Source organism: Bison bison, unplaced genomic scaffold, assembly GCF_000754665.1.
Source record: "Bison bison bison isolate TAMUID 2011002044 unplaced genomic scaffold, Bison_UMD1.0 scf7180017864329, whole genome shotgun sequence".
Taxonomy (NCBI): domain Eukaryota; kingdom Metazoa; phylum Chordata; class Mammalia; order Artiodactyla; family Bovidae; genus Bison; species Bison bison.
Window position 1 is genome coordinate 2628888 of NW_011494901.1, and position 27813 is coordinate 2656700.

The 27813-nt window shown below is 40.9% G+C and overlaps 1 protein-coding gene across 8 annotated transcripts in view; it reads right to left on the minus strand.

Moving 5' to 3' along the window:
- ARHGEF28 (Rho guanine nucleotide exchange factor (GEF) 28) overlaps positions 1-27813 on the minus strand; it is a 325034-nt gene that overhangs the window by 14212 nt on the left and 283009 nt on the right. For all 8 annotated transcript variants that reach the window (XM_010853539.1, XM_010853541.1, XM_010853540.1 and 5 more), the window contains 4 exons: positions 27083-27121; positions 26937-26984; positions 21967-22452; positions 20412-20712 (listed from right to left, as the gene is read on the minus strand). In XM_010853539.1, the coding sequence (XP_010851841.1) occupies positions 20412-20712; positions 21967-22452; positions 26937-26984; positions 27083-27121 (874 nt within the window). The remainder of the gene's footprint in view (positions 1-20411; positions 20713-21966; positions 22453-26936; positions 26985-27082; positions 27122-27813) is intronic.

Genomic DNA, 27813 nt, shown 5'->3' on the forward strand with positions numbered 1-27813 from the left:
TATAAGACATTTACTCCTTGGAAGAAAAGCTATGACCAACCTAGACAGCATATTAAAAAGCAGAGACATTACTTTGCCAACAAAGGTCCATCTAGACAAGGCTATGATTTTTCCAGTAGTCATATATTGATGTGTGATTTGGACTATAAAGAAAGCTGAGTGGTGAAGAATTGATGCTTTTGAACTGTGGTGTTGCAGAAGACTCTTGAGAGTCCCTTGGACTGCAAGGAGATCCAACCAGTCCGTCCTAAAGGAAATCAGTCCTGAATCTTCACTGGAAGGACTGCTGTTGAAGCTGAAACTCCAATACTTTGGCCACCTGATGTGAAGAGCTGACTCATTTAAAAAGACCCCGATGCTGGGAAAGACTGAAAGTGGGAGGAGAAGGGATGATAGGGGATGAGATGGATGGCATCACCAACTTAATGGACGAGTTTGAGTAAATGCTGGGAGTTGGTGATGGACAGGGAGGCCTGGCGTGCTGCAGTCCGTGGGGTTGCAAAGAGTCAGACATGACTGAGCAACTGAACTGAAGTTTATGATAATCCATTTCAGCAGACCTAGAAAATACTAAGACGCTCCAAATCACACTTTGTGAACCACTGATCAAATTTACCAGCTTCCTGGGTGGCTCAGCAGTAAAGAATCCCCCTGCAATGCAGGAACCGCAGGAGATGCGGGTTTGACCCCTAGGTCAGGAAGATCCCCTGCAGGAGGGCACAACAACTTTCTAGTATTCTTTCAACCTACTTCTCCTGGATCTCCTGCACTGGCAGGAGGGTTACCATTTACCACCAGGGCTACCTGGGAAACCCAAGAAAGGGGATACCTATTCTATACTCATGACATCAGCCAATATTTAGAAACCTACCAATACTAAGTGTTGGGGAAAATCTGGAGAAACTGGACCTCTCCTATTTTGCTGCTACATACAATTTTAGAGAGAAATCAGTAACACCCAGCAAAATCAAAGACATCCCTACCACTTACAGGTGTTCATAATCTAAATAAACTCTCACTCGTGTGCACAAGGAGACATGCATATAAGGATGTTTGCTGCTGCTACTGCTGCTAAGTCACTTCAGTCGTGTCCAACTCTGTGCGACCCCATAGACAGCAGCCCACCAGGCTCCCCCGTCCCTGGGATTCTCCAGGCAAGAACACAGGAGTGGGTTGCCATTTCCTTCTCCAATGCATGAAAGTGAAAAGTGAAAGTGAAGTCACTCAGTTGTGCCTGACTCTTATCGACCCCATGGACTGGAGCCTACCAGGCTCCTCCGTCCATGGGATTTTCCAGGCAAGAGTACTGGAGTGGGGTGTCATTGCCTTCTCCGATAAGCATGTTTACTGAGAATCATTTGTAATTTAGAAAAATTGGAAATATCCTAATGGCTCATTAGCTGGGTAATGAATAGGGCTTCCCAGAAGATCCTCTGGAGTAGGAAATGGCAACCCACTCCAGTATTCTAGCCTGGAAAATTCCATGGACAGAGGAGCTTCAGTCCATGGGGAGCAGAATCAGATACAACTGAGCAACTGAACACAAAAGCACAGGGTAATGAATATGTGGGTGTTTATCCACATAACAGAATAGCATACAATATTTTAACATTAACTCTTTGTGCTACCTGTATGAAGATGCACTGAAAGAAAAAAGTAAGTTGTAAATAGACATACATACACATACACATGAGGGGAGAGGGTGAAGATGGAGAACAGGCTCTTTTTATACCATCACTACATATATATGTATCCATAAACAAGATATATATTTTTATTTTCTAAGCTGAAACTCCAATACTTTGGTCACCTGATACGAAGAGCTGACTCATTTGAAAAGACCCTGATGCTGGGAGGGATTGGGGGCAGGAGGACAAAGGGATGACAGAGGATGAGATGGCTGGATGGCATCACCGACTCAATGGATGTGAGTTTGAGTGAACTCCGGGAGTTGGTGATGGACAGGGAGGCCTGGTGTGCTGCAGTTCATGGGGTCGCAAAGAGTCGGACACGACTGAGCAACTGAACTGAACTGAACATATATATGTATCCATAGACAATAAACAATATATCATATTTTTTCTTTGTTAAAACAAAATAAAAATACATGTTTATAAATATATATACGCAATAAATATCATTTTTTGTTTTATTTTAACAAAAAATATGACATGTTTATGGATACCTACATATAGAATAAACAATATATTTTTTGTTAAAACAAAACAAAGGATATATAATTTGGATACATATACATGTTTCTGGCATAAAAATATACTATGTAAATGATATACACCAATTGCAGGATATTAGTCAATGCTGAAGAGAAAAAAAAATAAGGGGAAGGGATTTCATATCTAATATTTCTTTCAAAAATGGGGGGCAGGGCAAAGAGATGTCTGAAGCAAATATAGTGTAAGGTTAACATTTGTTAAATGCATGCCTGATACATATTTTCTATACTTTAAGTTTAAAGTTTTCAAAATTAAAAGTTTTAGGTTAAAAAGTGCATTAAAATACACAGCAACCAATTGTAACACATGGTCTTTATTTGCATACTGAGTCCAAAAAATAAGCGGGAAAAAGGACACACGCACTACATTTATAAAACAATTGGAAATTTAAACAGACTGTATGTTGATATTATGGAATTTGGGATAATTTTTCCCAGGTGTGATAACAGTTTAAAAAAAGAGAGCCTTATCTTTTAGAGATATATACTGAAATGTTATATATCAGTAAATGTTTACAGATGATGTTTAGAATTTGCTTCAAAATAGTACAAGGTGTGTGTGGTTGGAGGGTGGGGTTGGTGGGCAGGAATCTAGATAAAACACGACTGGCCCATATGTTTCTAATTTTTTGAAGTCAGGTGATGGTACATGAGTATCTCTGCTTAATTTTGTACACGTTTGAAATCATCCATATGTTCAGGTGGATAAGAAATATGTCAAGCTCAAATTTTAAATCAAAACAAATTAAGTTGTCCCAACCTCAGAGTCCATGTTAAGAAGCAGGGACAGCTTTTTAAGACTGTGCTAAATTAAACATGTAGGTCTCTAGCTACCCAGACAGGGCAGTATTTTCATGGCACTGAATTCCTCTTAAGGATGTAGAGACCAGGGACTCCTAAGTACCATGGCAATAAAACTGGAAACTGCTTCAGGACCCTACTCACACTGAAAGACTTATGCCTCTCATTTTGCTGAAAGAAGACTGAATTCATTTCTCTACCAGGTGAATAATGCAGGAAATCAACCTAGGAATTTTAAAGCTGCATTTACTTCTTACTGGTTCAGTAGAGGGAAAAGCAGCTGTTAAAATGCTTAAGCAAACAAGATCCAGTGTTCTTCTTTAAACCAGAAGGCAAGCAGGTAGAGCAAACACACCCAAGCTAATTAGTTCTACTTAGTTCTTAATAATTATGTTATTACCAGACTTTTAAAAAATGGCACCCAATTCTTTAAAGATATACAAACGAGTGTATTTTTCTCTTGATCAACCACAAAATTATGCGATGTCAAAGAACTTACATGACTTTTCGTGTTCTAAGAAATTGGTATTTACAGTTTTCAGAGCAACATAAAATTTTTTTCTTTTTAAAATTGAAAAACACTTCATAATTCTTATCTGTTTGAAACATTTGCTGAGAAACCAAACCCTGAAATATCTTTTCCAACTGCAGCCTTGAATTAATGTCACTCAAAATGATTATAATTTTAAAAGTATTACATAATATATAGGAAATGTTTTGTTCAATGTAAATTTTCACATTAGCATTCTTTTCATATTTAATGTTTGCAATCTGAGCAAAGACTGCTATATTACATTTCTGGAAATTAAATACTTTTAGAAAGTGTACCATTAGTGAAGTAGATGATAGTCTGAAGGCAAAGGCAGGCAAAAAAAAGAGGCAAAATCAGGACTTTACTAAAACAGGGATCAAATGAGAAGATACATCACTAGATAAAACCACTTTACCCCCTGGAGCCATCTCTTCCTAGAGGAGACGATCTTATATATTATCTTATGATACAATATCACGTGGAGCTATTCTAGATGTTAATACTTGCGCTTCCCGAAACATGACCTGTGACTCACACTGGAGCCTAGAAACTCATTTCCTTTTATACTGAAGTGGCTTGCCATTTCCTACTCCAAGGTATCTTCCGGACCCACGGATAGAACCCATGTCTGTCTCCTGCATTGGCAGGCGGGTTCTGTACCACTAGTGCCACCTGGAAAGCCCTGATCATCTACCAGGTGACACAAATTCCCAAGTTTGCACTCTATCCTCTCCTTTTAGACAGAGCTCTTTCTTCTGTAAACAACTCTTTCAAAGGAGGAGTCACAGAATTAACATGTAATTTAACTTCTCTTCAGTAGAATCAGCCACCAACAGCAAAGAGCAAGCAGCCTCAGTGATGCTGTGGCCAATGGCCCCAGCTCCTTCCAGACCAGTAAGGGTCACTGGGCACACTGCCCTCAGAAAGCCTATTACTTCACAGAGAACTACGAAAGAGGCTAATGAACACTCTCCACAGGCAAACACCACTTCAGAGACCTTCCCAAGAGAGCACTTTCAGGTGGGTGGCCAGGACAGGCATTGGAGCAAAGACAGAACTGGAACTGAGCCTCGCTGCTGAGAATGTCAAGAGGAAGGGGTGGCCTCAGGTGGAGGTATTCCAGGTAGAGCTCTCTCCTATTGCAAAGGAAATGCTGGATGCTATTAAAAAAAGAGAGAGAGGGCTGTTTGGTCTGGTGGTATTGTGAGTTTGTGCAGGTAAATCAAAGAGGTGGGCTGGGCTGGAAGAGTAGGTTGTGAAAGGTTTTGAATGGGAGTGCTGGGAGTTTTAACTTTGGGAGGTAATTTGGCAGCTGCTGGTGATGAGCATCCTTCTATGGTCCCGTGTCCATATGTGGCCTCACCTGCACATGTAGGTCTACGGCAGGGTCAAAGGGAGCTGTTATTCCCCATTTTTTGTCTGCTTGGAATAAGCCCACAGTTAGCCAGTTTCCATCTCTCTGATGGACAAAGCATTAATTTTCTTTTTCCGTTAGTAGAGGGTGTGCCAGGCAGCAAACTGTTTTGAGCTTCTTGTCCACTCACCCTTCAATCAACACCGAGCGCCTAATCTGTGCCCTGCACTGGGTCCAACAGCAGCGAAACCAAGTTGAACACGACTTTGTCTCAGCACCCGAGAAGTTTATAGTCCATTCAGTCGCTTTGAAAACTGTTTCAGTTTCTTAAGAGCTAAAGAGGCACTATTCTAGGAGGAATTCTACTCATTCCAAGAGAAATGAAAACATAATTCACAAAAAGCCTTGTACAAGACTATTTACCGCAGCTTTATTCATAAGTGCCAAAAACTAGAAATAAGCCAGGTATCCATCCACAGAAGACTGGATAAGTAATTGTGATACAATCATCTAAGCAAGATTCCTCAGTAATACAAAGGAACCAACTATGGACTCAGGCAACGGCACGGATGCGTCTCAAAAACAGTATGTTGAGTAAAAAAAGAAACCTAGACACATAAAGGTACATAGTATTTGATTCCATTTCATTCTAGAATAAGCAAAGTTAACCTGCATTTGATGGAAAGCAGATGAGTAGCTGCTTCTGGGAGGGAGGGTTGGTTAGTAAGAAGAATAAGGGAGCTTTCTAGAATGATGGTGGTATTCTGTGCCTTGACATTCTTTCCACAAAAATGAATAATAGAGTTAATGCCAGAGCATTTGATGTAAGTAAATGTCTCAAACAAACAATATACAGCAACTTAGGGAACTTTCCAAAGGGAAAACACGTGACACAATGTGGTGGAAAGTAATACAAGGATCTACTGGACACTACAGAATCGCAAGGTGCACTCCTAACCCAGAAGGGGAAGGTCTGGGTAGACATTTGGAAAAAAGTGCCCCTGGAGCTGGGTGTTGAAAGATGAACAAGAGTTTACCAGGTTGGGAATAAAGGGTGGAGGAGAGGATATTCCTGACAGAGGAAAGATATACAAAAGCAGGGGGGTCTTTCACATAAGTGGAGGAACTTCCTACGGCTGGACCACAGAGAGAAGGGACAGAGCAGCATGCGATGAGACAGAGAGTTCAGAGTCAGAGCAGGCCTTCAGGCCCAAACACGTAACCTCCTGGGCTTCATCAGCGATGACTAATTTCAGCACATGGTATGTTTGAATAAGTCCAAGAAATATGACCCAAAAAAGACCTAAGTACTGGACACAAGCCCTTATTCGCAGGCCCAAATGCTTGCCTCGGGGCTAAACAAAGCTACATCTTATATTCATTGTGCTGAATTGGGTATTCAAAAGACAGCCCACGTGGTAAATCATGTCGGGATATGTTGTTTGGATTTCAATTGTTCCTACGGGGGGGAAAAAATGAAGGGTGTGCTATGTACATTGAATTCATTTCAACACCCACTTACATCACTGTTATTTTTTTTTTCCCCCTAGTGTATTTTAAGAAATAGTAGCCCTGCAAGATTCTGGGCTGGAGAAGAGGATGTTGTGGTTAAATAGGTTTGGGAAGTGCCACTTTTGGAGATTCACAGTACATATGAGCACAATGAAAGTTTTGAAGAAGTTGTTTAGTCTCCAAACCACCACTTCCCAGTATCATCTGATTATGGGAACTTTCTACGGAACATTTTTTGAGAAGTGTCTGTTTAGATAAGACTCAAACGAGACATAATATGTCCTTCCGGTCCCCAGAGCAGCTATTTTGGAAGTAACCTAGTGGCTGAAATGACTGATCGCTCTTCCTAATGATTTATTCTTCCTTTAACACAAGCTAAAAGATAACAGTGACAATAACTATGTCTACTGAAAATACCTTTTCTCTACTGAGAACTTCCAAAGTGCTCAGAATTCTACATGTTTGGTCTTATAAAATCCTCCTACAAAGCAGATAGTATCAAAAGTCCAATTTAATAGATGAAGACACTGAAACAGACCAAGTTTAAACACTTGCTTAGGTTTTCACAGGTGGGAAATGACAGAGCTGGAATCTAACCCAGGCCTGCTATCTTCACTCTGCCACTCAGCTCCATTGTTCAATATTAATCAAGTTTATTCCTTCATGCATTCACTTGTTAATCGTTCATTTATTCATTCATTCAAACCCCTCATTTAACAGTGAAGTACCAGAAACCGTACCTTAAGTTCATTACATTGGAAGAGTATCATTTTAGTCTAGTTTTTGCTGAAACTCGGTTTAGGAAGTGGGAGAAGGAAGATTCTTTATCTTTTCATCTCTGATGATAGACAACTACACATCACCTACTCTCCTGATATGAATGTATGTCTCGTCTTGATCGTTGTGGTCAAAAATGATATTGCTAGACAGGTTTCCACCCTAGCATTTTTTTTCTGGGTCTAGGTTACATCAGTCATTTAATTAAGCCCTTCATGAAATACATTTTCTGAAATTTTCCTGAACACATTCTCAAAGTTAGCCAATAATCTAAAACAATAATCATCATCATCATCTCTAAAAACTATCCACCATTTCTATGTATTAATATCTCTATCTCTTATCTGAAGAGGAAATATTTTAATCTGAAGATGAAATAGTTTATCTCACTGGCAGTAGTATGTGCAAAAACTCCTCCATAGTCTTATTAGGAGCAACGCTAACTTCTTTGAGTAGGATCATTTTAACATGATTTTTCCCAGTACTTCACTTACACAGTTCAGATTTAAGCTTTTCTCCCATGTCCATACCCAGCTCAGAGCACAGGGAGCTCATTAAAGACAAATGCAGTATCTGATCTTTCACAATGCTTTACCTCGGGCTGCTTGTTCAGCATAAAATAACTAAATTAAAAAAAAAATCTTTGCAGGTAGTTGAGTGGAGCACCCTAAAAGGCAGCCAGACACGCCTTCTCCCTTGCAGTCCTGCTGCGTTCTCCTTTCAAGAGGGATGGGGTTCAGTTCACAATCCTCGGGGACACACCAGTGTGTGACCGTACTTCCTCACACTGGAGCCCAGATGCAGGACAGGGCCTCCTGACTACACACTGACTAACAGACCATCACATTTTGGCCCAAACGATCCTTATGCTTTCTCCTTCCAATTTATGTGCCAGTGAAAAGTAGTCTGCACATGCAAAACTTTGTGGGTATATTTTAGAGCTCATGCTAAACAGAAGCATCAAGCACCTAAAAATACAATATGAGCTCTGCTTTGTGTATAATCTATCACGCCAATCTGGATACATTTACAAGTAATCAAAAATAGGATGACTTTTTTTGGTAGGAATAAATTCATCAAGAGTCAGAAGTTGAATGTACTCACTGGAAGTGATATAGCTCTAAAAGGCTTTAGCTTCTTAAAAGAAGGTCCCGTTTTAATCAGATGGAATATACATTAAGAATTACACAATTCCATATTCTTGTTATAAGAACATCCCCAAAACAAAGCCATATGGAAACAAGTCAAGAAAACACAACCTATATCTATCCAAGAGTTTAGGCTTATATAATTTTAAGAATATTTAATGGCTCCATATTTACTATGCTAAAATAAGAAAAAAGATTCAGCATAGCCCAACTTCACGGGTGCGTCTGAAATGACAAGAATACAAGCCTAAGATACTAAACACCCAGATTCCAGAAGTTTTTGGCAAAGCCAAGTATGTAAAGTCTCTTTCTCCGTGACTTCTAATATCTCACCATCCCATCTTCTGCCATCTGCCTCTAGCAAATGTCAGTGTATCCCCAGGATGAAAACATGCTTCCTTTCTGAATCATCCCCTATAATACTCTGAAAAATACAACCTATTACAATTGAGCATGATTGCCCAGAATTCAGGGAAAATAACCAAACTCATAGTTTTTTCCAGCAATCCAGAAGAACTAATATTGCAGAGCAATTGTCCTGCAATAATTGTGTTTTTTCTATTAAAAAAAAAAGAATCCCACCCATCTAAATGACTGGTCTAAACTGAACCCTTACAGACTCCTAAACCGACACCCCAAACCGTCTTTGAGAGACAGCAATCAAAATTCAGAACCTACAAGGGAGTACTGAGGCTTCTGAGGACATGTTAGAAAACAGAGCATTAAAATCACCTCCTGATTTGGAGTTTCGCGTGGAGAGGGCTTTGAGCATAGAGTTCCTCTTTTTGTTGCTGGCGGATTTATGAGACTCTTACAGAGCAAGGCCCTTACTGCAGTGTTACAACATCCTGTGTGATTAATTGATTGCAAATCACTGCACAGGGTGCCAAGATCACTGGTAGGAAGCAGGTCATTAAATAAAATTAAAGCTCTGCCAATGTTTTGCTTGTAAATGCTTCTTCCAATGCCTTACAACAACAGTCCTTACAAAAGGACCTCAATACACCTGAGCAGTAGAGTCTCCTGTATTTTTTGGCAGATGATTCAAATATTCTATAATTAATCCCAACATTCAGCATGTTATGTTTTAGGAAGAAAAAGCTGTAGTGTATAATGGAATTTGCACAAAGAGAACTATGGAAAAGACAGCGATGGAAGAGTCACCATGAAAATAATTAAATTTGCACAGTCTCACTGTGAAATTATTTAGCAAAAAGGCTCAGAGTCCTATCCTACAGAACTGGGAACCTCTGCAAGACCACAGTTTTCCTTAGGTAAGCCTTCAAACCAAGCATTAACATTTCAAACTAAATTGAATTAATATCTCGCTTAGGATGAGAACGGGTACCCCGGCCCCTTCTCTAAACAAACTCTACAGTGATTTACCATGGCAAATCAGCATCGCCACAGATTAAAACCCAGCCTTGGCTTATTTATCATCTGGCTCAAAGTCTGAGCAGAACAACAGGACAAGACTTCACCCCCTCAGCCAGCTGTTTCTGGAAACTGACTAGCTGAGAACACATAGGTGCCTTTCTATGTGTTCTCAGTCTGTCTGGGGCACAGCAAATGGATATATTTCTTAAGATGTGATCATATTTAATTTTAAGATTACTACAACATTCAGAAAACGAAGATCATGGCATCTGGTCCCACCACTTCATGGGAAATAGATGGGGAAACAGTGGAAACAGTGTCAGACTTTATTTTTCTGGGCTCCAAAATCATTACAGATGGTGACTGCAGCCATGAAATTAAAAGACGCTTACTCCTTGGAAGGAAAGTTATGACCAACCTAGATAGCATATTCAAAAGCAGAGACATTACTTTGCCAAAAAAGGTTCGTCTAGTCAAGGCTATGTTTTTTCCTGTGGTCATGTATGGATGTGAGAGTTGGACTGTGAAGAAGGCTGAGCGCCGAAGAATTGATGCTTTTGAATGTGGTGTTGGAGAAGACTCTTGAAAGTCCCTTGGACTGCAAGGAGATCCAACCAGTCCATTCTGAAGGAGATCAGCCCTGGGATATCTTTGGAAGAAATGATGTTGAAGCTTAAACTCCAGTCCTTTGGCCACCTCATGCGAAGAGTTGACTCATTGGAAAAGACTCTGATGCTGGGAGGGATGGGGAGCAAGAGGAGAAGGGGACGACAGAGGATGAGATGGCTGGATGGCATCACCGACTCAATGGACGTGAGTTTGAGTGAACTCCAGGAGTTGGTGATGGACAGGGAGGCCTGGCGTGCTGCAATTCATGGGGTTGCAAAGAGTCGGACACGACTGAGCGACTGTTCTGATCTGATAATAAATATGTGATCTTTCAGGCAATATTTTAAAGCTGACGAGCAGAAGGTGGTGGTAGGGAAACTGGTTCACATTCTAGGAGTGTACTTAACGAAATAAACACTAATGGCTTTGCCTGGGGAGATACACTGGACTGTTAAACAGGATTTAGCAGAAGGAAAAAGGTTTAAGAAAGTGTTTCACTGATGCTGAGCTAGCTGCCCATGTTTAATTTACTGGTGTTCGAGCTACTTTATGGTTAAAAAGAAATACCCCAGTGAACAGATAGGCTGACTAATTGTTACTGACATAACAATTCAATGCAAAATTGTTTACATGCCGTCTTTCTAAAATGACAGGGATGAATTCAGTTCCACTTGTTTAGAATAAATTAAGGCATTTATGGAGAAGATGTTTTAACTTTTTGAGCTTTCATTTGCTACACATATTCATCTGGGGCTATACGTACAATATTCTAAAAGGAAAAAGGAAAAGATGTTCTCCAGAGTTGAACAAAGAGTACCTATATCAAACTCAAAAGTGAGACTATACATTCGAAGACAAATTTATTTCAACATTAATGAAGGAAAAAAGTTGTTCAGTAGCTCAGTTGTGTCCAAATCTTTGCAACCACATGGACTGCACCTAGCCAGGCTTCGCTGTCCTTCACCATGTCCCGGACTTGGTATTAGTTAAAGTGTGCTACTTAGCATCCAGAAAAGTATTTAAGGCAAGCAATCATACAGTTATCCTGACATTTTAAAAATGCCATCTTACATACACCCACCTGACAAAACTTTTCAAACTCACTCAATCCAGGCAGCTATCCTGAAGCACCTGTCTAGTCCGTCTGTATTAACTACCATCACACCTCACACATCTGCTGTCTTTCCTCAACATCTCTCAATGCCTCAGTCAAGCCAAACGTTGCTTTCATTTCTGCTAAAGAGTGTGGATCTTGACTCCTTCATTCACGTCATGCCAAACAGTGTGCTTGGTGCCTGTGATGGAGCAATTAACAAAGGAGGTACATGGAGTTCCCCGCGCCCTTGAAGCTTCTACAGCGAGGCAGGCAGTCCTTACATAAATGATTACTGCTGCTGCTGCTAAGTCGACTCTGTGCGACCCCATAGTCGGCAGCCCACCAGGCTCCCCCGTCCCTGGGATTCTCCAGGCAAGAACACTGGAGTGGGCTGCCGTCTCCTTCTCCAATGCATGAAAGTGAAAAGAGAAAGTGAAGTCGCTCAGTCGTGTCCGACTCTTAGAGACCCCATGGACTGCAGCCCACCAGGCTCCTCCGTCCATGGGATTCTCCAGACAAGAGTACTGCAGTGGGGTGCCATTGCCTTTCTCTAATAAATGATTACACATGTCTTTGATTCAAATTATGAGAAGTGCTAATAAGGGGTGTTTCCTGGTGATTCTGAGCCTTGATTTTTCTCAGTTTATCCAGGACTAACAACAACAAATCAATTCAGGATAACTGAACTCAAAAAGAAATTAAGGTCATAAACCAGAACACAATTTTTAAATTTAAAAGGGAAAATGATTTAAACCATAATATTCCTATTGGGCATTCTTAACATTTTCTTTCTGGGCGGAAAGCCTATTCAGGGAACTCAATTATTACTATAAGTTCTCCTGGGGATATATTGATGTAATGCAACCATTTATATAATGCAGCCAGTGAGGGTTGGGTGTTCTGTAGATATGGAAGCTCTGCATCCCAAATTGAGATGTTCAGTCTTGTTGCCAAATGTCTCTTACATTTGGTTTTGAAAACATGGCTGACTGATGTAACTTCTTTCTCTACAGAGAGGAACAAAGGGAAACAAAATGCTGTGACTTTTCCCTAAGACAGTTCTGGTAATAAACTAACAAACACTTCTTCTTAGGCCAATATGGAAGAGGAGCTAACCCTTTATAGCCTATTATATTTCCATTCTGAGTAAAAACTTCCCCAATTTACATTTTAAAAAATTGTATTTGAAACTACTGGCTTCCTACTGTCATTCAGGAAAGTAAAGTGTTAGTTGCTCAGCTGTGTCCAACTCTTTGTGACCGCATGGACTGTAGCCTGCCAGGCTCCTCTGTCCATGGAGTTCTGCAGGCAAGAATACTGGAGTTGGTAGCCATTCCCTCCTTCCAGGGATCTTCCTGATCCAAGGATTGAACCCAGGTCTCCTGTATTGCAAGCAGATCCTTTACATCTGAGCCACCAAGAGACATTTTCATTTCTATCAGCAGCCACCTCTGAACCACAATTACAATGAATTCTTTCTGCCAGGTGGGGATAAAGCTGAAGTTCAGTGGACCCAGAACATGCTTGGCACTTTTTTTTAAGTTCTGCTAACACTTCTCTTTTGTACAAATGAGGAATTAAGGCTTAGGAATCACCCCAGCAGGCATAGGAGCCTGAGTTAACATTTGAACTGGGGTTCTTTAACATCAAGCCCAGCACTGAGGTTGGCAGTTCAGGGAAAGCTAACAGGATGGCTGCTTCGGAACCACCTAAGAAGAACATTAGAAATACAGATTTGCAGGCCCATTCAAGTCCGACCAAATCAGAATGTCTGAGCAGAGGAATGCATTCCTCTGTTTTATTGCTCTCTTGCAGAAACTGTTAGAACCATGGTTCTAGCAGCCAACCCCACCCATGGCATCTCATTTCTCATAAGCCTCATAGTTAGAGGGGGCCCTCCTCAACACCATCACAGGATTTAAGGAGTTGGAGTTGGGGGAAAAGTCTCCCTGGGTTTCAATCCATTGGCCTTAATTCCATCCAGAACACTTAACCCCATTTTTCCAAATTCATCTGCTCACAGGGACTGAATGAATAGAAAGTGAAAAGGAAAAGTTGTCTTTGAAAAACAGAGACAGCAACCACCAACACACAAGGTTTTTGTAAAGGACATATGAGATCATGAATTCAACTGCGTTTTAAATGCCATGAAGTGCCATGTAAGATTATACTACTAATTTCAACGGACTAATTTCAAGCCAGGAGGAATATAACCTCCTCAATTTAAGTGAAAACGATAAAACAAGTTAGACTATCTATTTTTTACAAATAAAATTTTACTAGAACACAGTTTATCTCATTCTTAATGTATTTTCTATGACTGATTTTGAGCTACAGAGGCAGAGTTGACTATATGCAACAAAGACCAATGGCCTGAAAAAGACCCAAGCATTCACTATGTGGTCCTGTAAAGCAAAGTCCGCCACCCACACTGAACCAGATGGTCACATTTGTCTTGGGTAAACACGAAACATCAGTCCTTAGTGGAACACCCAACGTCTTAAGTAAGCCCTAAAAATGAAATTTTCATGGTTGGATGGATAGGGATGAGGGAGTAGACAGTCCCTAGATTGGGATTTGTGAAAAGTGTGATGCTTTCTTTGCCCAGTTTGGATCACTGTCCCAGGAGTCACAGAGACAGACAGGAGCAGGCCTTATCCTACAGGCCAGTTTGTTACAAAATTGATTACAAACTTTCCTTCCAAACCCAACCCTTAATCACTTTGAGAATAAAGCCACACTGTACTACAGAGGTCAAATATGCAAGCCATAGACCACAAACTTGTGTCTGCACATAAATGTATGTACGTAGATGCATGTGGGGTGTTCTTTTATTTCAGCTAAGGATGACCCAAGGTCAGGCCTAACCCCTGGAATCCTTCACACAGAGTAGGCTCCCACTTCAGCAGCTTGTTCAAACCAGCCTGGAACCTCAGCGGGGAAGAACAGACAGCCCCACGGTTGGCTGGCTGCCTGGGAACCCACCCACCTGCTGGTTTCGATCTCCTGCTGTGTGCTGGGCTCTGCTCACTGCAGCGGGATGGCCCTGGCCCAGATGGCTCACGCAGCCAACTTGCCCCCAGAGAACTATGCAATCAGGAAGCTGGCAGCCAGCACCCACGGCTCACCAGGCTCTACAAGCAAATGGCATGTTTCCCATTCCTGGTACAAAATCCGCAGAAGGCGAAAGTCAATCACCTCCACCCATCAGTGAGGAAGATTAAAATTAAGCCTTTGAGCCCAGCTGTTTATACTCTTGTCATGACACGGATGACCGAGAGCAAGCAGTATTATGGTTTCCCTTAAAATGTTAACCAAAGTGATAGCCAAGATTCTAGAAAAAAAGATAAAGAGTTGATCAATAATTTCCCAGTTTTGACCTCTACGAACTCTCATAGATATAGATATAATAATTTCATGCCATATGAATATTCTCAACCCTTCAGATTTGGTTTTATTTAAGCAATTCAAAATAAAGGCATCTGATTCTCTCCCAATCATAGAGAGAGTTCAAAATTCCCAAAGCTATTTAATTAAGGTCTAGGTTTGGAAAAATATCCTAATGAATTTATAGACATCTTTTGCCCTAATTTCTGTGTTGAAGGAAATGGCAACCCACTCCAGTACTCTTGCCTGGAGAATCCCATGGACAGAGGAGTCTGGTGGGCTACAGTCCATGGGGTTGCAAAGAGTGAGACAGGACTGAGCAACACTTTCACCTTCACTGTGTTGACAGAGGCTTGATAGCACATACCTATATCTATAAAGAATATAGATATTTATCACAATTTTATTATTTTGCATTTTTAAAAATTTCTCTTTTTTTTAAGTTCATACTGTAGTTAAATTACAATCCAACTTTGGTATTTTTTTTTTTTAATTAAAGCTTCATGGCGCCTAAAAATAGCAAAGAGAAAATAATAATTTATCCTGTGTTAAGGGCAGAATTGTATCCCCCTCCACAAATTCAGATATTGAAGTCCTAACCCCCAATGCCTCAAAATGCATTTGAAGATAGAGCCTTCAAAGAAGTAAATGAGTCAGGTCACTAACGTATGCCCTGATCCAACATGGCTGATGTCCTTTAAGATGAAATTTGAACACAGATTTGTACAGAGGGAAGACTATGTGAAGGCAGGGAGAAGACAACCCTCTTATAAGCCAAGAGAGGCCTTGGAAAAACAAATCCTGCCAACATCTTGATCTTGGACTTCCAGCCTCCAGAAGTGCAAGCAAAGAAACTTCTCTTTGAGCTACCCAATCTGTGGTGCTTTATTCTGTCAGCTGCTGCTGCTGCTGCTGCTGCTAAGTCGCTTCAGTCGTGTCCGACTCTGTGCGAACCCATAGACGGCAGCCAACCAGGCTCCCCCGTCCCTGGGATTCTCCAGGCAAGAACACTGGAGTGGGTTGCCATTTCCTTCTCCAGTGCAGGAAAGTGAAAAGTGAAAGTGAAGTCGCTCAGTCGTGTCCGACTCTTCGCGACCCCATGGACTGCAGCCCATCAGGCTCCTCCATCCATGGGATTTTCCAGGCAAGAATACTGGAGTGGGGTGCCATCGCCTTCTCCATTATTCTGTCAGCTCTAGCGAACTAATACACCCACCTTTTCAAATACCTCTTTGTCACTGAAGTTTATACTATCTAGTGCCAGGTTCAGGCTGATGGGAAATCGCCTGTAGGTCTTTGGCAAAAGCTTCTTTTCACACAGAATACACAAATAAGGTACCCATTTCTGAATTACAGAATATTTTTTAAATGTTAGAAATTATCACCTACTCACTTCTTAAAGACTATTAAATACTAACTACAGCATAGCTTTTATTTGGAAATTTTCTATTATATTTCCATATGTCAGAAAAAAAAAGTCACTGAAAGCTTAACACAGCTGTGTTTAAAAAAAATATGACAACACTGCCAAGACGAAATATTCTGAATACAATGCTTTGAATCTGAAAATATTTTGATGGGCACTAAATTCTAACATGTAGTAAAGGGAAACACTCTTCTGGAATTCAAACTTAATAAAGTTATTCTTTTTCCAAAGTCAACTATGTGACTAATGCCTGAAATCTGGTTCTCAATTTAAGTTTTATCATATACATTATAGAAAAATTATGATTTGCTGAAAAGGAATTTTTCGGTAACCTGCAAATATTGAGGTACAGATAAAAATATAACTGAAAGGGGAGACTAAGAATATTTCAGATTAATTATCATACCATATTTTCTCTGTTGATTAATGGAAAAGGCAAATATAAACTATGGGCTTTCCAGGTGGCTCAATGGTAAAGAATCTGCCTGCCAATGCAGGTGCAGCAGGAGACGTGGGTTTGATCCCTGGGTCAGGAAGAGCCCCTGGAGGAGGAAATGGCAACCCACTCCAGTATTCTTGCTTGGGAAATCTCATGGAGAGAGGAGCCTGGTGGCTACAGTCCACTGGGTTGCAAAGAGTGGGAACAACTTAGTGACTAAACAACAACTATAAACTAACAGAGACGCTGAGTAAATAGTTTTGGAATTCTAAAACTGGAAAAAAAACGGCACAGAAAGAAGGTGGGTTTTGCTGATTTTTGCCTTTAAGAAGAGTAATACAGTTAAGCATTTCATGGGGCCATTTATATAGCAATTGCCCTATAGGGACTACACTGTTTAAAGAAATTCAAATTTTCTGGAGTCTTGCCTAGTGTCCCTCAGAAGAGTGCGGATTACGTTCATAAGCCAAGCATCTCTTCGACTATAAATAAAATCAAATACCAATTTGAATTTAATGTTAAAACATCAAGAATTTTGTTCATGAGACAACTTCCAAAACTGAAAAGTAACGCTCTTTATAAAGTATTACCTTAAAAAATGTTTACCAGTAACACAGGGCTATTGTTAGGGAACACTGGAGACACAAACGATCCTTAAGAAAATGTGTCCGATAGGGAACAATGTGAAGCTAAAGGGTATTCATGAAATCTGAAAATCCGCAGAACTCATGCAAGCATTGACCACCACAATCCAAATGATTTAGAAATATTTTCCAAATGGTAATATTAAAAAAAAGAAGGAAGGAAAAAAAGCAATGACAACCACAAAGAACTAGGCCTTCAGCATTAATATCCTGCCAAGACATTACAACAGGATTTATTCTAGTTCTACTCCAGCTTCTTTTAAAAGGAGAATTTAAAACAGCACTCCAGACATTAGCAACATACAATGTAGCAGCTCAGCGCGAGCGCTCTAGAACCTGTCTTCCCAGTGCATCTCCAACTGTGCTATTTACCAGCTACTGGCCTTGGACAGATCACTGAGCCTCTCTTGCCTCCATTTCCCCCTCAAATGGAGACAATAACAGAGTCATCTCAGGGGGTGGTTGCTAGTACTAAGTGGATTTCTCCACACAAAACCTTAGCACAGGGCTTCAGATTGGGTTAAGTGTCCTGTAACTGTCACCGGTGGAAGTAATGATGAAGACACCGAAAAATCAGTGGCAAGCAGAACACAAAGAGCACAGGAAAACGTCTGATGAGGTCGGCTTGAGCGACCAAAATGAAAATTCCAATCTGGGCCACAGCTAAACGTGTTCAGGAGTTTTATTTACACTCATTGTTCTTCCACTACGTTTACTGTTCCCCAAATTCACAAATTCACGTTTCCACTGACCTGAGCTGCTCTCAGGCACCCAACACAAGATCAGACAAAAGAGCAAATGATTCTTTAGGGAGTTGCCTGAAAATAGCCCACTGATGACATCAAACCACAGTTAAATGCACGTTTAACACAAACACCAGCCAAGAACATGAGAGGCAAATTCCGTCAGTGAGAGCAGTGGTCCCTGATGGCCACTCACCCCACGATAGAGCAGCAAGTGTGAAAGCGGGGGACGCCGACACAGCACTGTCCTGGATCCCAGCATGTGGACTGGCCCCTCTCCACCAGCACAGCCTGGACTGATTTCTTCCAGCTTCCCCCCACCCCGCTTCCCCCTTCCTGCCCCCTCCAAAGGCATGCAAGGAAAGCCCAGAAAAAGTCCAGTGAAGACCACCATCAGCGGCTTATTTTGAGCTACTTTCGATTCTGAGAACCGTGAAAGCTCTGGAATGGCTCGAGCAATTTTATCTGGCCCTGACAACCCTCTTAAGAGTATCTATCCAATTTTCATTCCACTTGCCTATCACCTCCTCCTAATCTCTGACTTTATTCTCTATCCTCCAGAAACTGCTTATCATGCTTAAGTAAACCAACATAAATAGAGTTTTTTTGACTAGTTGCAAAACTCCAATGCTTAACAGCCCACACTGCATTTCTGATCTAATCCTTCCTGCACACACCAGGATGCTCCCGAGAGAGGAAGGCCAGAGTTGATTTTGCTCTATCAATGTTCTGACTGTCCTTGGCCTATACTGGACACAATATCTGAAGCAGAAGCGCATTTTCTCAGCATTTTCCTTGGCTATATTTAATTCCTTACATGTGGAGACACTGGGTTTTGTATATAATCACTGTTTATTTCCTTAGTACATGTTCTATCTCCTGCAAGCAGGCAGCCAAATGTTTAAAAGCTTTCTACTTTAAAGCACAACTCAACAGAAAAAGATGGGAGATACAGAAAAAGTAGGAATACATATTTCAAACAAAAGCAGAATGTGGTTTAACTCAAACTGAGTTTCTGAATTATCCCAAAGCTGGCATGCAAAACCACACTGACAACACAGAAAGCACTGCAGATAGCAACTTAACGAATGCACACAGCAAAGCAACCGCACCAGGAGAAGGCATTCTGCAGCATGGTCTCTACAACATTAGAGCTGCAAGATAGTATATTCGAGGGGTTACATTTTCTACATTCGGCCCCTGTTTTAGATCTCAATTCACTATTCCATTTTTTTTCCTTTTGTTTAAAGAATATTTGAAATGATAAAAAAACTACTTCATTCTCTTATATGTTGACAAGAAACGTTACAGCAGTGACCGAATAATGTAAAGAATTATCCACTGCGAAGAATTAATACAATTTGGGTTAGTAATAGACATACCTCCGGACAGTGTCAGAATTATTACTCCCTAATTCCAAGAAGCTGGACACATTCAAACCTTTTTGCTGCTGACAAATTACTCTCCAGACAAGCTGAGCACATCTATGAAGCATGGAAACCGATCTCTATCCAATTCTGAGGGTCCCTGTACCACTGCTTGTTCCACGTTTCTGAAACATTTTGCTGTCGGTGATTTATTTCCCATCCATGTGGCCAGCCATTTGTTTATTCTATTGCATGCCATCTGTTTTTCGGTAGAGAGGTTTCAAGTTCTTCTCATTCCCTACCTCATATCCCACGGAAAACAATTTATAATAGACATAGATTTAAATCATTTGGATTCACATGGAGCTGGTAACTCGAGCTGCCTTTCATTTATATGTGACAAATGTTTCAATGGGATTAGCAAATTGTGTTATTATGAAGTACTTAAGGAGACACAACACCTTTAAAAAAAAAATGACAGATGATGTGAACGGTTTCATTTGGGGTGTTTAACAGCAGTACAGAAGACTTTACTAAAGTTGTAGGAAATTGCCCCAAGAGACAATAAAGCCCTACCACAAACCCTGTCCCTGTCTTTTATTTCTGAGAGTCAACAAGGATATGTATCAGGATGTGGTCAGGTCTACAGTGAAGAATAAATATCACGTTGCTTCACTTTTCAGGGGAAAGTTATCATTTAACCCACAGATATGATAACCCTGTCTGCTTCTCACATTTCGGTGACATCCTCTAAGCCCTCCACCCATGCTCTAGCTTGTCTCGATTCTCACAAGCGATGGAAGCCAGACTTCCCCAAAGAAAAGTGTATGCCGCAAACTCCCGCTCAGCAGCACCAATGTATTTCCATTCCAGGGCCCACTTCGATCTGCTCTAAAGAAGAGCCAACCACTCAGAGAAACAGCTTCCTGTGGAAACTACACAGATGACATGTAAAGTATTAATTACCATTTTTACAAGAATCCTTGCTGCTTTGGTGGAGAGGGGGTATCTGATGACAGGCCCCAGCCGCTATCCACAGTTCATGGTTGATATCTGAGGGTTGAGAAACGTCCGTCTTGAGGTCTACTTGATTTTCAGTAGTCCTTACCAAATCAGAATGAGGTATGCCTGGGGGGTAAGCGGCATCCTGATGGATACCTGGTGGCGGCGGTTTGTTCAAAGGGTTGAGTGACATTTGCACTAAAGCTTCATTGATGAAGAATGAATTTTCATGACGTAAAGTCTCAGATCGATTAAGTTCCATTACCTGTGCAAGAAAAAACACAATAATTTCTTCAGCAATTTGCACCAGTTTTATAAAGTATTTGTTCCTAACAGAATTTAGCAATCAAGACTTTAATGAGTATGGTAGAGGATATTACCCTTGACTCCCTCCTCCCATCCTCTTTTAATAAGCCAGTACCAAAAACTTCAATTAACAAAACATAGCATATCTTAAAAGAAATACAAATCAAATGAAAAAACATGTGCAGTAGTGTTCACTGTCATTAAAATGTTTCTACTTTGAGGGAATAGCATTCTCACTTTTGCTAAATAAAAGTCGAAAACATTCATGTATAGTAAGGTATTTGCAACAAATATAATTTAGCCAACTAGAAAGGAAAATAACACAGATCATTCTTATAAGCTGATCAACTTCTACAACTTTATATCCTATCATTAAAAAGTATCTATGGGCACACAGTACAGAAAAGTAAACTCCTGGGACAAATGAAATTGTCAGGAGTGGCTCAAGAGGGTGCAAAATGAAACACGGAACTTTTCCAAAGGTTTTATTCTGACTAAACGTTAAACTACTCATGTTAACGGCCACTGGTGAAAAATGGATTTTGAATTTACTAGGTCCTTGTGGCTCAACTGGTAAAGAATCCACCTGCAATGCAGGAGACCTGGGTTTGATCCCTGGGTTGGGAAGATTCCCTGGAGAAGGGAAAGGCTACCCCCTCCAGTATTCTGGCCTGGAGAATTTCCAAGGATTACAGTCCAAGGAGTCGGACACAACTGAGAGGCTTTCACTTTCATTTTAGGTCAAAGTTACAAAAAAGAGAATAAGCTTGGAATAATAGGTAGTATACTTGTTAAATTCAGTACCTGTGCACGTTCCTAGCTAATGATCCACCGAAAGGTAAATCTCTACAGAACTCTGAAGACCAGAGCACATCCGTCTTCAGACGTGAAACACTCGCTCAGGGAGACTCCAGGACAAAACTCGCCTAACTGGGACAACGCAATTCTGTATTGCTTCCCTTGGTATCGAGGGCATCTATCATGAGTACCATGAACCCATGATCCAGAAGTACCCAGACTTTTCAAATGTGCATATGTCAAGATGCATGGGTATTGTCTCTGGAAGTTCCCAGCTCTTGCTCCCTACACATCGAGTAACTCTTGCGAGCTCTTTCATGAGCAGCAAAAAGACAGATGTGTGTTCAAAGGCTCCAAAACCACCATGACTGAAGCCGTCTTACTCTCTGCTTCTGCGAGCACAGGAGTCCCGTACCTCCAGGGCTCCTGGAGAAAACGCGGCGGGAAGGCTGCTCTGCCGCCCGTGCTTCCAGTGGCGCAGCAGGCTCTGCTGGGCCTGCATCCTCTCCCGCTCCCTCTCCACCAGGCGCTGGCCCTCGCGCAGCCGCTCCAGGCTCTGCTGGTAGTCTTGGAGCTGCTGGTCCAGCTCGCCCCGGCTCCTGAGCAGCAGCTCCTCCTGCGCCCGGCACTCCCTCTCGCGCTCCTGCAGCCGGCTGGCCCGGGCCTCCTGCTCGCGCTGCTGCTGGTCGCACCTGCGGAGCCAGCGGTGCTGGTCTTGCTGGAACTGGAGCTGCAGCTTGTGGGTGTCGGCCAGCTCCTCCCGCTGCTTCTCCAGGCTGCGGGACTTCTCCTGGTCCTGAAAGGGGCTGCCTCGGAACGCGGGGCCCGGGGCCAGGCTCTCCCGCTGTTGGAGAACCAGCCTGTGGATCTCAATGTGGCTATCCTGAATGGTCAAGGCGGCCTGTCAAAGCAGAGGGCAAGAAAGCAAAGGCGTCCGTATTGTCCACACAGTGAGCTAGCAGCACCTCTACACATGAGAGTATGATCGAATGATTCTCTCTGAACACTTCTCCCCTTGCTCTAAGTTACCTCCCGAGACTGGCCTTGGCACTTCAGACAGGCTTGTCTGCATTTCCTTACTGGTACAGTCTGAGATGTATACACAAAAGAAATAAAGCCCAAAAGGAATATTCTCTCCCTCCTTTGGAAATGTGGTTTGTTGATGCTGTTGGATAATATTTAAGCAAGTGTTCTGAGTAAGAATTCAGTCCTTAAATTCACAAGACTGCCTTTCTGTGCTGTGCCACATTATCCTTCTGAGGTCTTGATAGTCAATAATTCAGGAGAACTTAAGAATCTATATAAATCTGGTAGTACCTTTTGAGTCTCCAACCAGAAATTACTTAAGCTATATGACATATGTGAAGATATAAAAGTCAACCATTTGGAAGCTTTGCTAAGTAATCTTTTTTATCATAGCAGTTAATATCATATTTAGGAGTCTCATTACTGTTGTTTCTTTGTATTATAGCAGGAAGGTCACGCACAAAACACTAAGCTGAAATTCATCTGTTCGACAGAATGGTAAAAGGAGGCTGGAATGATTACAGGGACATAGATACTCTAAAACTCAGAGGAAATTACCAACCAAATTTAAAAAAAAAATTGTCTTTGAGTTATGGTATCTACCTATTAAAAGTTTGGCAGTATCACAGGAAGTAACTGCCAACTTTTAGAAGGATTCCACAAAATAAAACAAAACAAAAAAATGTGAGTGCCCTTGGAAGCTTTTATTTTCACAAGTTCCCATTGAAAGCACAAAGAAACAGAGAAGGAACAAATTGAAAATAGCCACAGACTGGGTATGTGTGTGTCCTGTGACTTGTTATGAGAAATTATTACCATCCAAGGGATAAATTCTCATTTTCCTTTCCTAAAAATTTAAAAAGCTATCCATGTAACAGGTGCTGAGAAGGTGGGGATTTGACCATCAGTTCTTTAAGTCAGCAGTTTCCTATACTCTTGCAGATTAAAGAATTAAAGTATACTTTAAATTAGTATTTGTTTTGGAACAAGACTCAAAAATGTATCCATCTTTTGAAATGAAATGTTTCTAAATGTGAAAATCAATTAAAAATTGAAATTCACACGAGTATTTGATTAATGTCTTTCAGTGGTTATTATAAAGAAAACAGTGATACCATTGACAATAGGTCCTAATAACTTGGGTCTTTAAATATGAAATAATAAGCCATTCAGGACTCTGCTGACCTGGCTAAAGCAAACTGTAGACTGTATATCACCAGCTAATTCTAACAATTCCTAAGGGCATCAGCAGAGTAAAACAAACCAACCAACAAATCCAATATTCTATATGCCAAAACTTCCGGCAATGGTAACTCTCAGGTAACGATTACAATTAGACTAATTAAACACTAACATGAAGTATTTTTCATCTACTTAACATCTGGGATAAAACAACTCTCTTCTGTAGCATAGGGGTGAAATCTGAAGATTGGATATTCATCTGCATATTTAAAGTTTATGTCTACATGTAAGACAGAGAACAGCACTTACTTTTCAAGCTTAGGAAAATTCCCAATTCACTCTCTTTCTCTTTTTTTAAATTATACTGAACTATAGTTGGTTTACAATGTTGTATTAGTTTCTGCTGTACAGCAAAGTAATTTAGTTGTACACATATACTGTCTCTCTCAACTTTTCTCTGCTGAAGTGTGTCTTTTCCTTTGTCTTGCCTGTACCTCATCTCTAACTCTATTCTTCTAACATAGGGATCAAATTTCATTTTCATCTGATTCAAAAATGCTATGTAAAAAACTTTAATCATGCAGAAGAGATTCAGCTTCAAAGGAGATGACTGTGCCATGAACAGAAATCTTTCAGAGCACATACCCTTAAGCCAGCTCAAAAGCTTTGGTTAAGAGGACACACTATAGAGTTTGCTATTTGCTTCAACCTAATGTTGCAAAAACTAGGTCATTTAGGTCACCCAGCTTTTCTGAACCTTGAATCCACAGAGGGCTGCACTTCGACAGACAGAACCTTGTGAGTTGTTTCCACCGGGCAAACCAGCTGGGACACTCAGGGTTTTCATCTCCCAAAAGTTAACGAACTGCACTCACGCTGTGTTCCTTCTCAGTTAAAATGTACAAGAAAGAATGTTTGTTTTATATGAGAAATTAATCTCTAAGAACATCTACCCGAGACCAACATATCTAATGTAAGACATTAAAGGTAGTCCCACTAAATCTTGAATAAGACAAGGGTGGCCACTATTATTTACTATTTAATATTACTATGGCCACTATTAAGACATTTCAGAATTTCTAACCAGAGGAGGAAGTCAAGAAAATAAAATTAATTTAATTATTTAAGAGTAGCCGTAATACCATTACTTTCAATTTTTTACTTTCTACTTTGAATACTCCAAAGAGTCAAAAAAAAAAAAAAAAAAGAAACCCTGCTAAAATAAAAATTCAATGAGTTGGCCTATTAAAAAAAAAATTCAATACTTGTATTTATACCAGCAACATATTGGGGAAACATAATGAAAAAAAGAATATTCTGTTCACAATAGGAACAGAGACAAATATCCAGGAATAAATTTAGCAGAAAAAAAGTACCTACATCAAGACAATTACAGAGATTTCCAACAGAACATAAAATAACATATTCTCAGTCAAGAGAACCAATTATTGCCAAAGTGCCAATTTTCCCCAACTTAATTCATAAATATAGTAATATTTTAATTAAACTCTCTCAGTATAAGTTTAAGAAATTTGCCAGAGTGATTTAAAAGCTTTTATGAAAGAACATTCAGATATTTGAAAGAGTGGTACTTATCTTAATAATCTTAATAGATAAGATAATGGTACTAGATCAAGAATAGGCAGATGATCAATAGAACATCAAAGACATCTTGATGCAGCCAAAGTATTGACTCAATAACAAAACAGCAATGTAGGATGACTATCTTTTCTGATGAAAACTTAGTATCAGACTTAATTTTCTTTTAATAGTCAACAGATTTAAGATATGAAATCTGAATGACAATAAACCAGTGTGGGGGGGAGTTTAATTTCAGTAGTAACCAAAAAATGCAAACTAAGGTCATGAGCTACCTTGACTTATTTTCAAATTGAGGAGAAGTAGAGAGGGGTGCTAATTATTTTGACAATGTCTTTCAAAAACCTCAAAAACTGATTTCAGTAATTCATCCTAAGGACACACTCAGATATGTTCAAAGAGGTCAGTGCACAAAGGCGTGCGCTATGGTATTATTAACAGGAAAGTATAAACTGTGTGTATGTGTTAGTCACTCAGTGGCATCTGACTCTGTGACCCCTTGAACTGTAGCTTGCCAGGCTCCTCTGTCCATGGGATTCTTCAGGCAAGAATACTAGAGTGGGTCGCCATTCCCTTCTCCAGGGGATCTTCCTGGCCCAGGGATCGAACATGGATCTCCTGCATTGCAGGCAGATTCTTTGCCATCTGAGCCACCAGGGAAGCCATAAACTATGAGAAATGGATTAATCCCACAGACCTGAATATTATACAACCATTAACAATTGTGCTGTAGAGACAACTGATGACAGAGAGAGGTACAGGCTCCGAGGGTACACATAAAATGATTTTTAAAAACCGGAGGGATACATACCCCCAGACAACAGTAATTCTCTCCACAGAATCACAAGTCATTTTATTTACATGTATCAAGATCTTTCTATAAATTTGTCTATAAACATTGCTTTCACATCATTTTAAAATATTTTTTAACTCACAAATTAAGCAATTGGATGTATTTGCCTCTCTTATGCAGGACTCAGGGGATCATCCAGCCCCAGAGCCCTCATTTTTAGGATGCCTGTCTTTCCTGGACAGACAGGGAGCCATCTGATGGTAGACTCTGTGGACCACTTGCCCTTTTGTGCTCAGTCTTCATCACAGTGCCTGGCTCGGGGAGGGTACTCAATAAATGTGAGGTGGATGAACCAAGCAAACAGTGGAAGAGCATGTGAATTACTGACTGCCCCAAAGGCCTAAGGCCACATGTGGAAGTGTAAAGAGTTTAGGTGTGAATTTAAGTTTTCACCAGAAAATGTGAAGTCATACTACACTCACTTAAGAGTTTCATTGCAAACTTCCAGCCAGATCATATTCATCAATATTTTTTAAAGATATGAACTGTTTTATGGTTTCAGAGAAGAATGGTATATAAACTACAGTAATGGTGATGCCTCGTGATTACAAAACCAGGTGAAGCTCAAACCATCAGCAGAGTTACACTTGGGGTAGAGGTGGAGGGTTGGTGTTCTTTTAAGATCATTCATTACCTCTCAAATGTTCTAAATTTTAAAGTCTGGGACTCATCAAATAAAGTGAATTGCATGAGGGAAAACATTCACAGGGTCAGAGCATAGTTACCTGAAGGCTATATAAGAGACGAGTTAAATTCTGTATTGCTTGTATAATCTGAAAAATAAGATTGTGAGTGTCAAATTTTTGAAAAAGCATTCATTATGCACAAACAAAGAAAGGATGATGACATATTTAAGGTATGCAGAGCTCACCTCTGACTGCAAAGAACCTGGGAAACTTCTATATTCCACCTAAAATACATAAAAACATAAAGAAAATGAACACTCACTCCACTCTTAAAAGGCTGCACTGCATTGTTCCACAGTCTATGACCTCAGGGAAATCACTGCTCTCGCTCTAAAACTCTTCCATAGTGACTGTTTCCTCCCAGAAAGCCAAGTCTATAGAATTCAACCACCACCAGATGAGAGAGAGCCCCCCCTGGACAGCCTTGGTATCTGAGCTGCACGGCCACTTCCTTCCAGATGCACTCAGCCCTCCCTTAAGACAGACACCCAGGGAAGATGCTCGGGGAGCGCTGTAGGCTCAAAGTGACCACATGTACCTCATGCACACCATGTTGTAAATGGTGCTCTCTGCACCCAGGCTAGTCTCTCGGGCCAGGCTTGTATCCTGGAGGCCAGGCTTGGAAACTACAGGTCATCAATGCCCAGTCTCTAACTCACTTCGAGATTTGGGAAGTCATAACTGCCGCTGGCTGGGAGGAGAAACCAGACCCAGAGGCAGTGCAAAGAACAGCACTCAGCCGGCTGGCATCCTCCCGCTGAGCGCGCCCGGGGCCCAGGTATGGGCACCTAGGAGAAGCCCTGGCAGCAGAGGCTGTGAACAAGGCCACAGGAGACCATGTGCTCCTTGGGGGGATGGGGGGTGGATCTCTACCTGACTCCCTGCGTCTCCACTGCACACACTGAGAGCACATGTG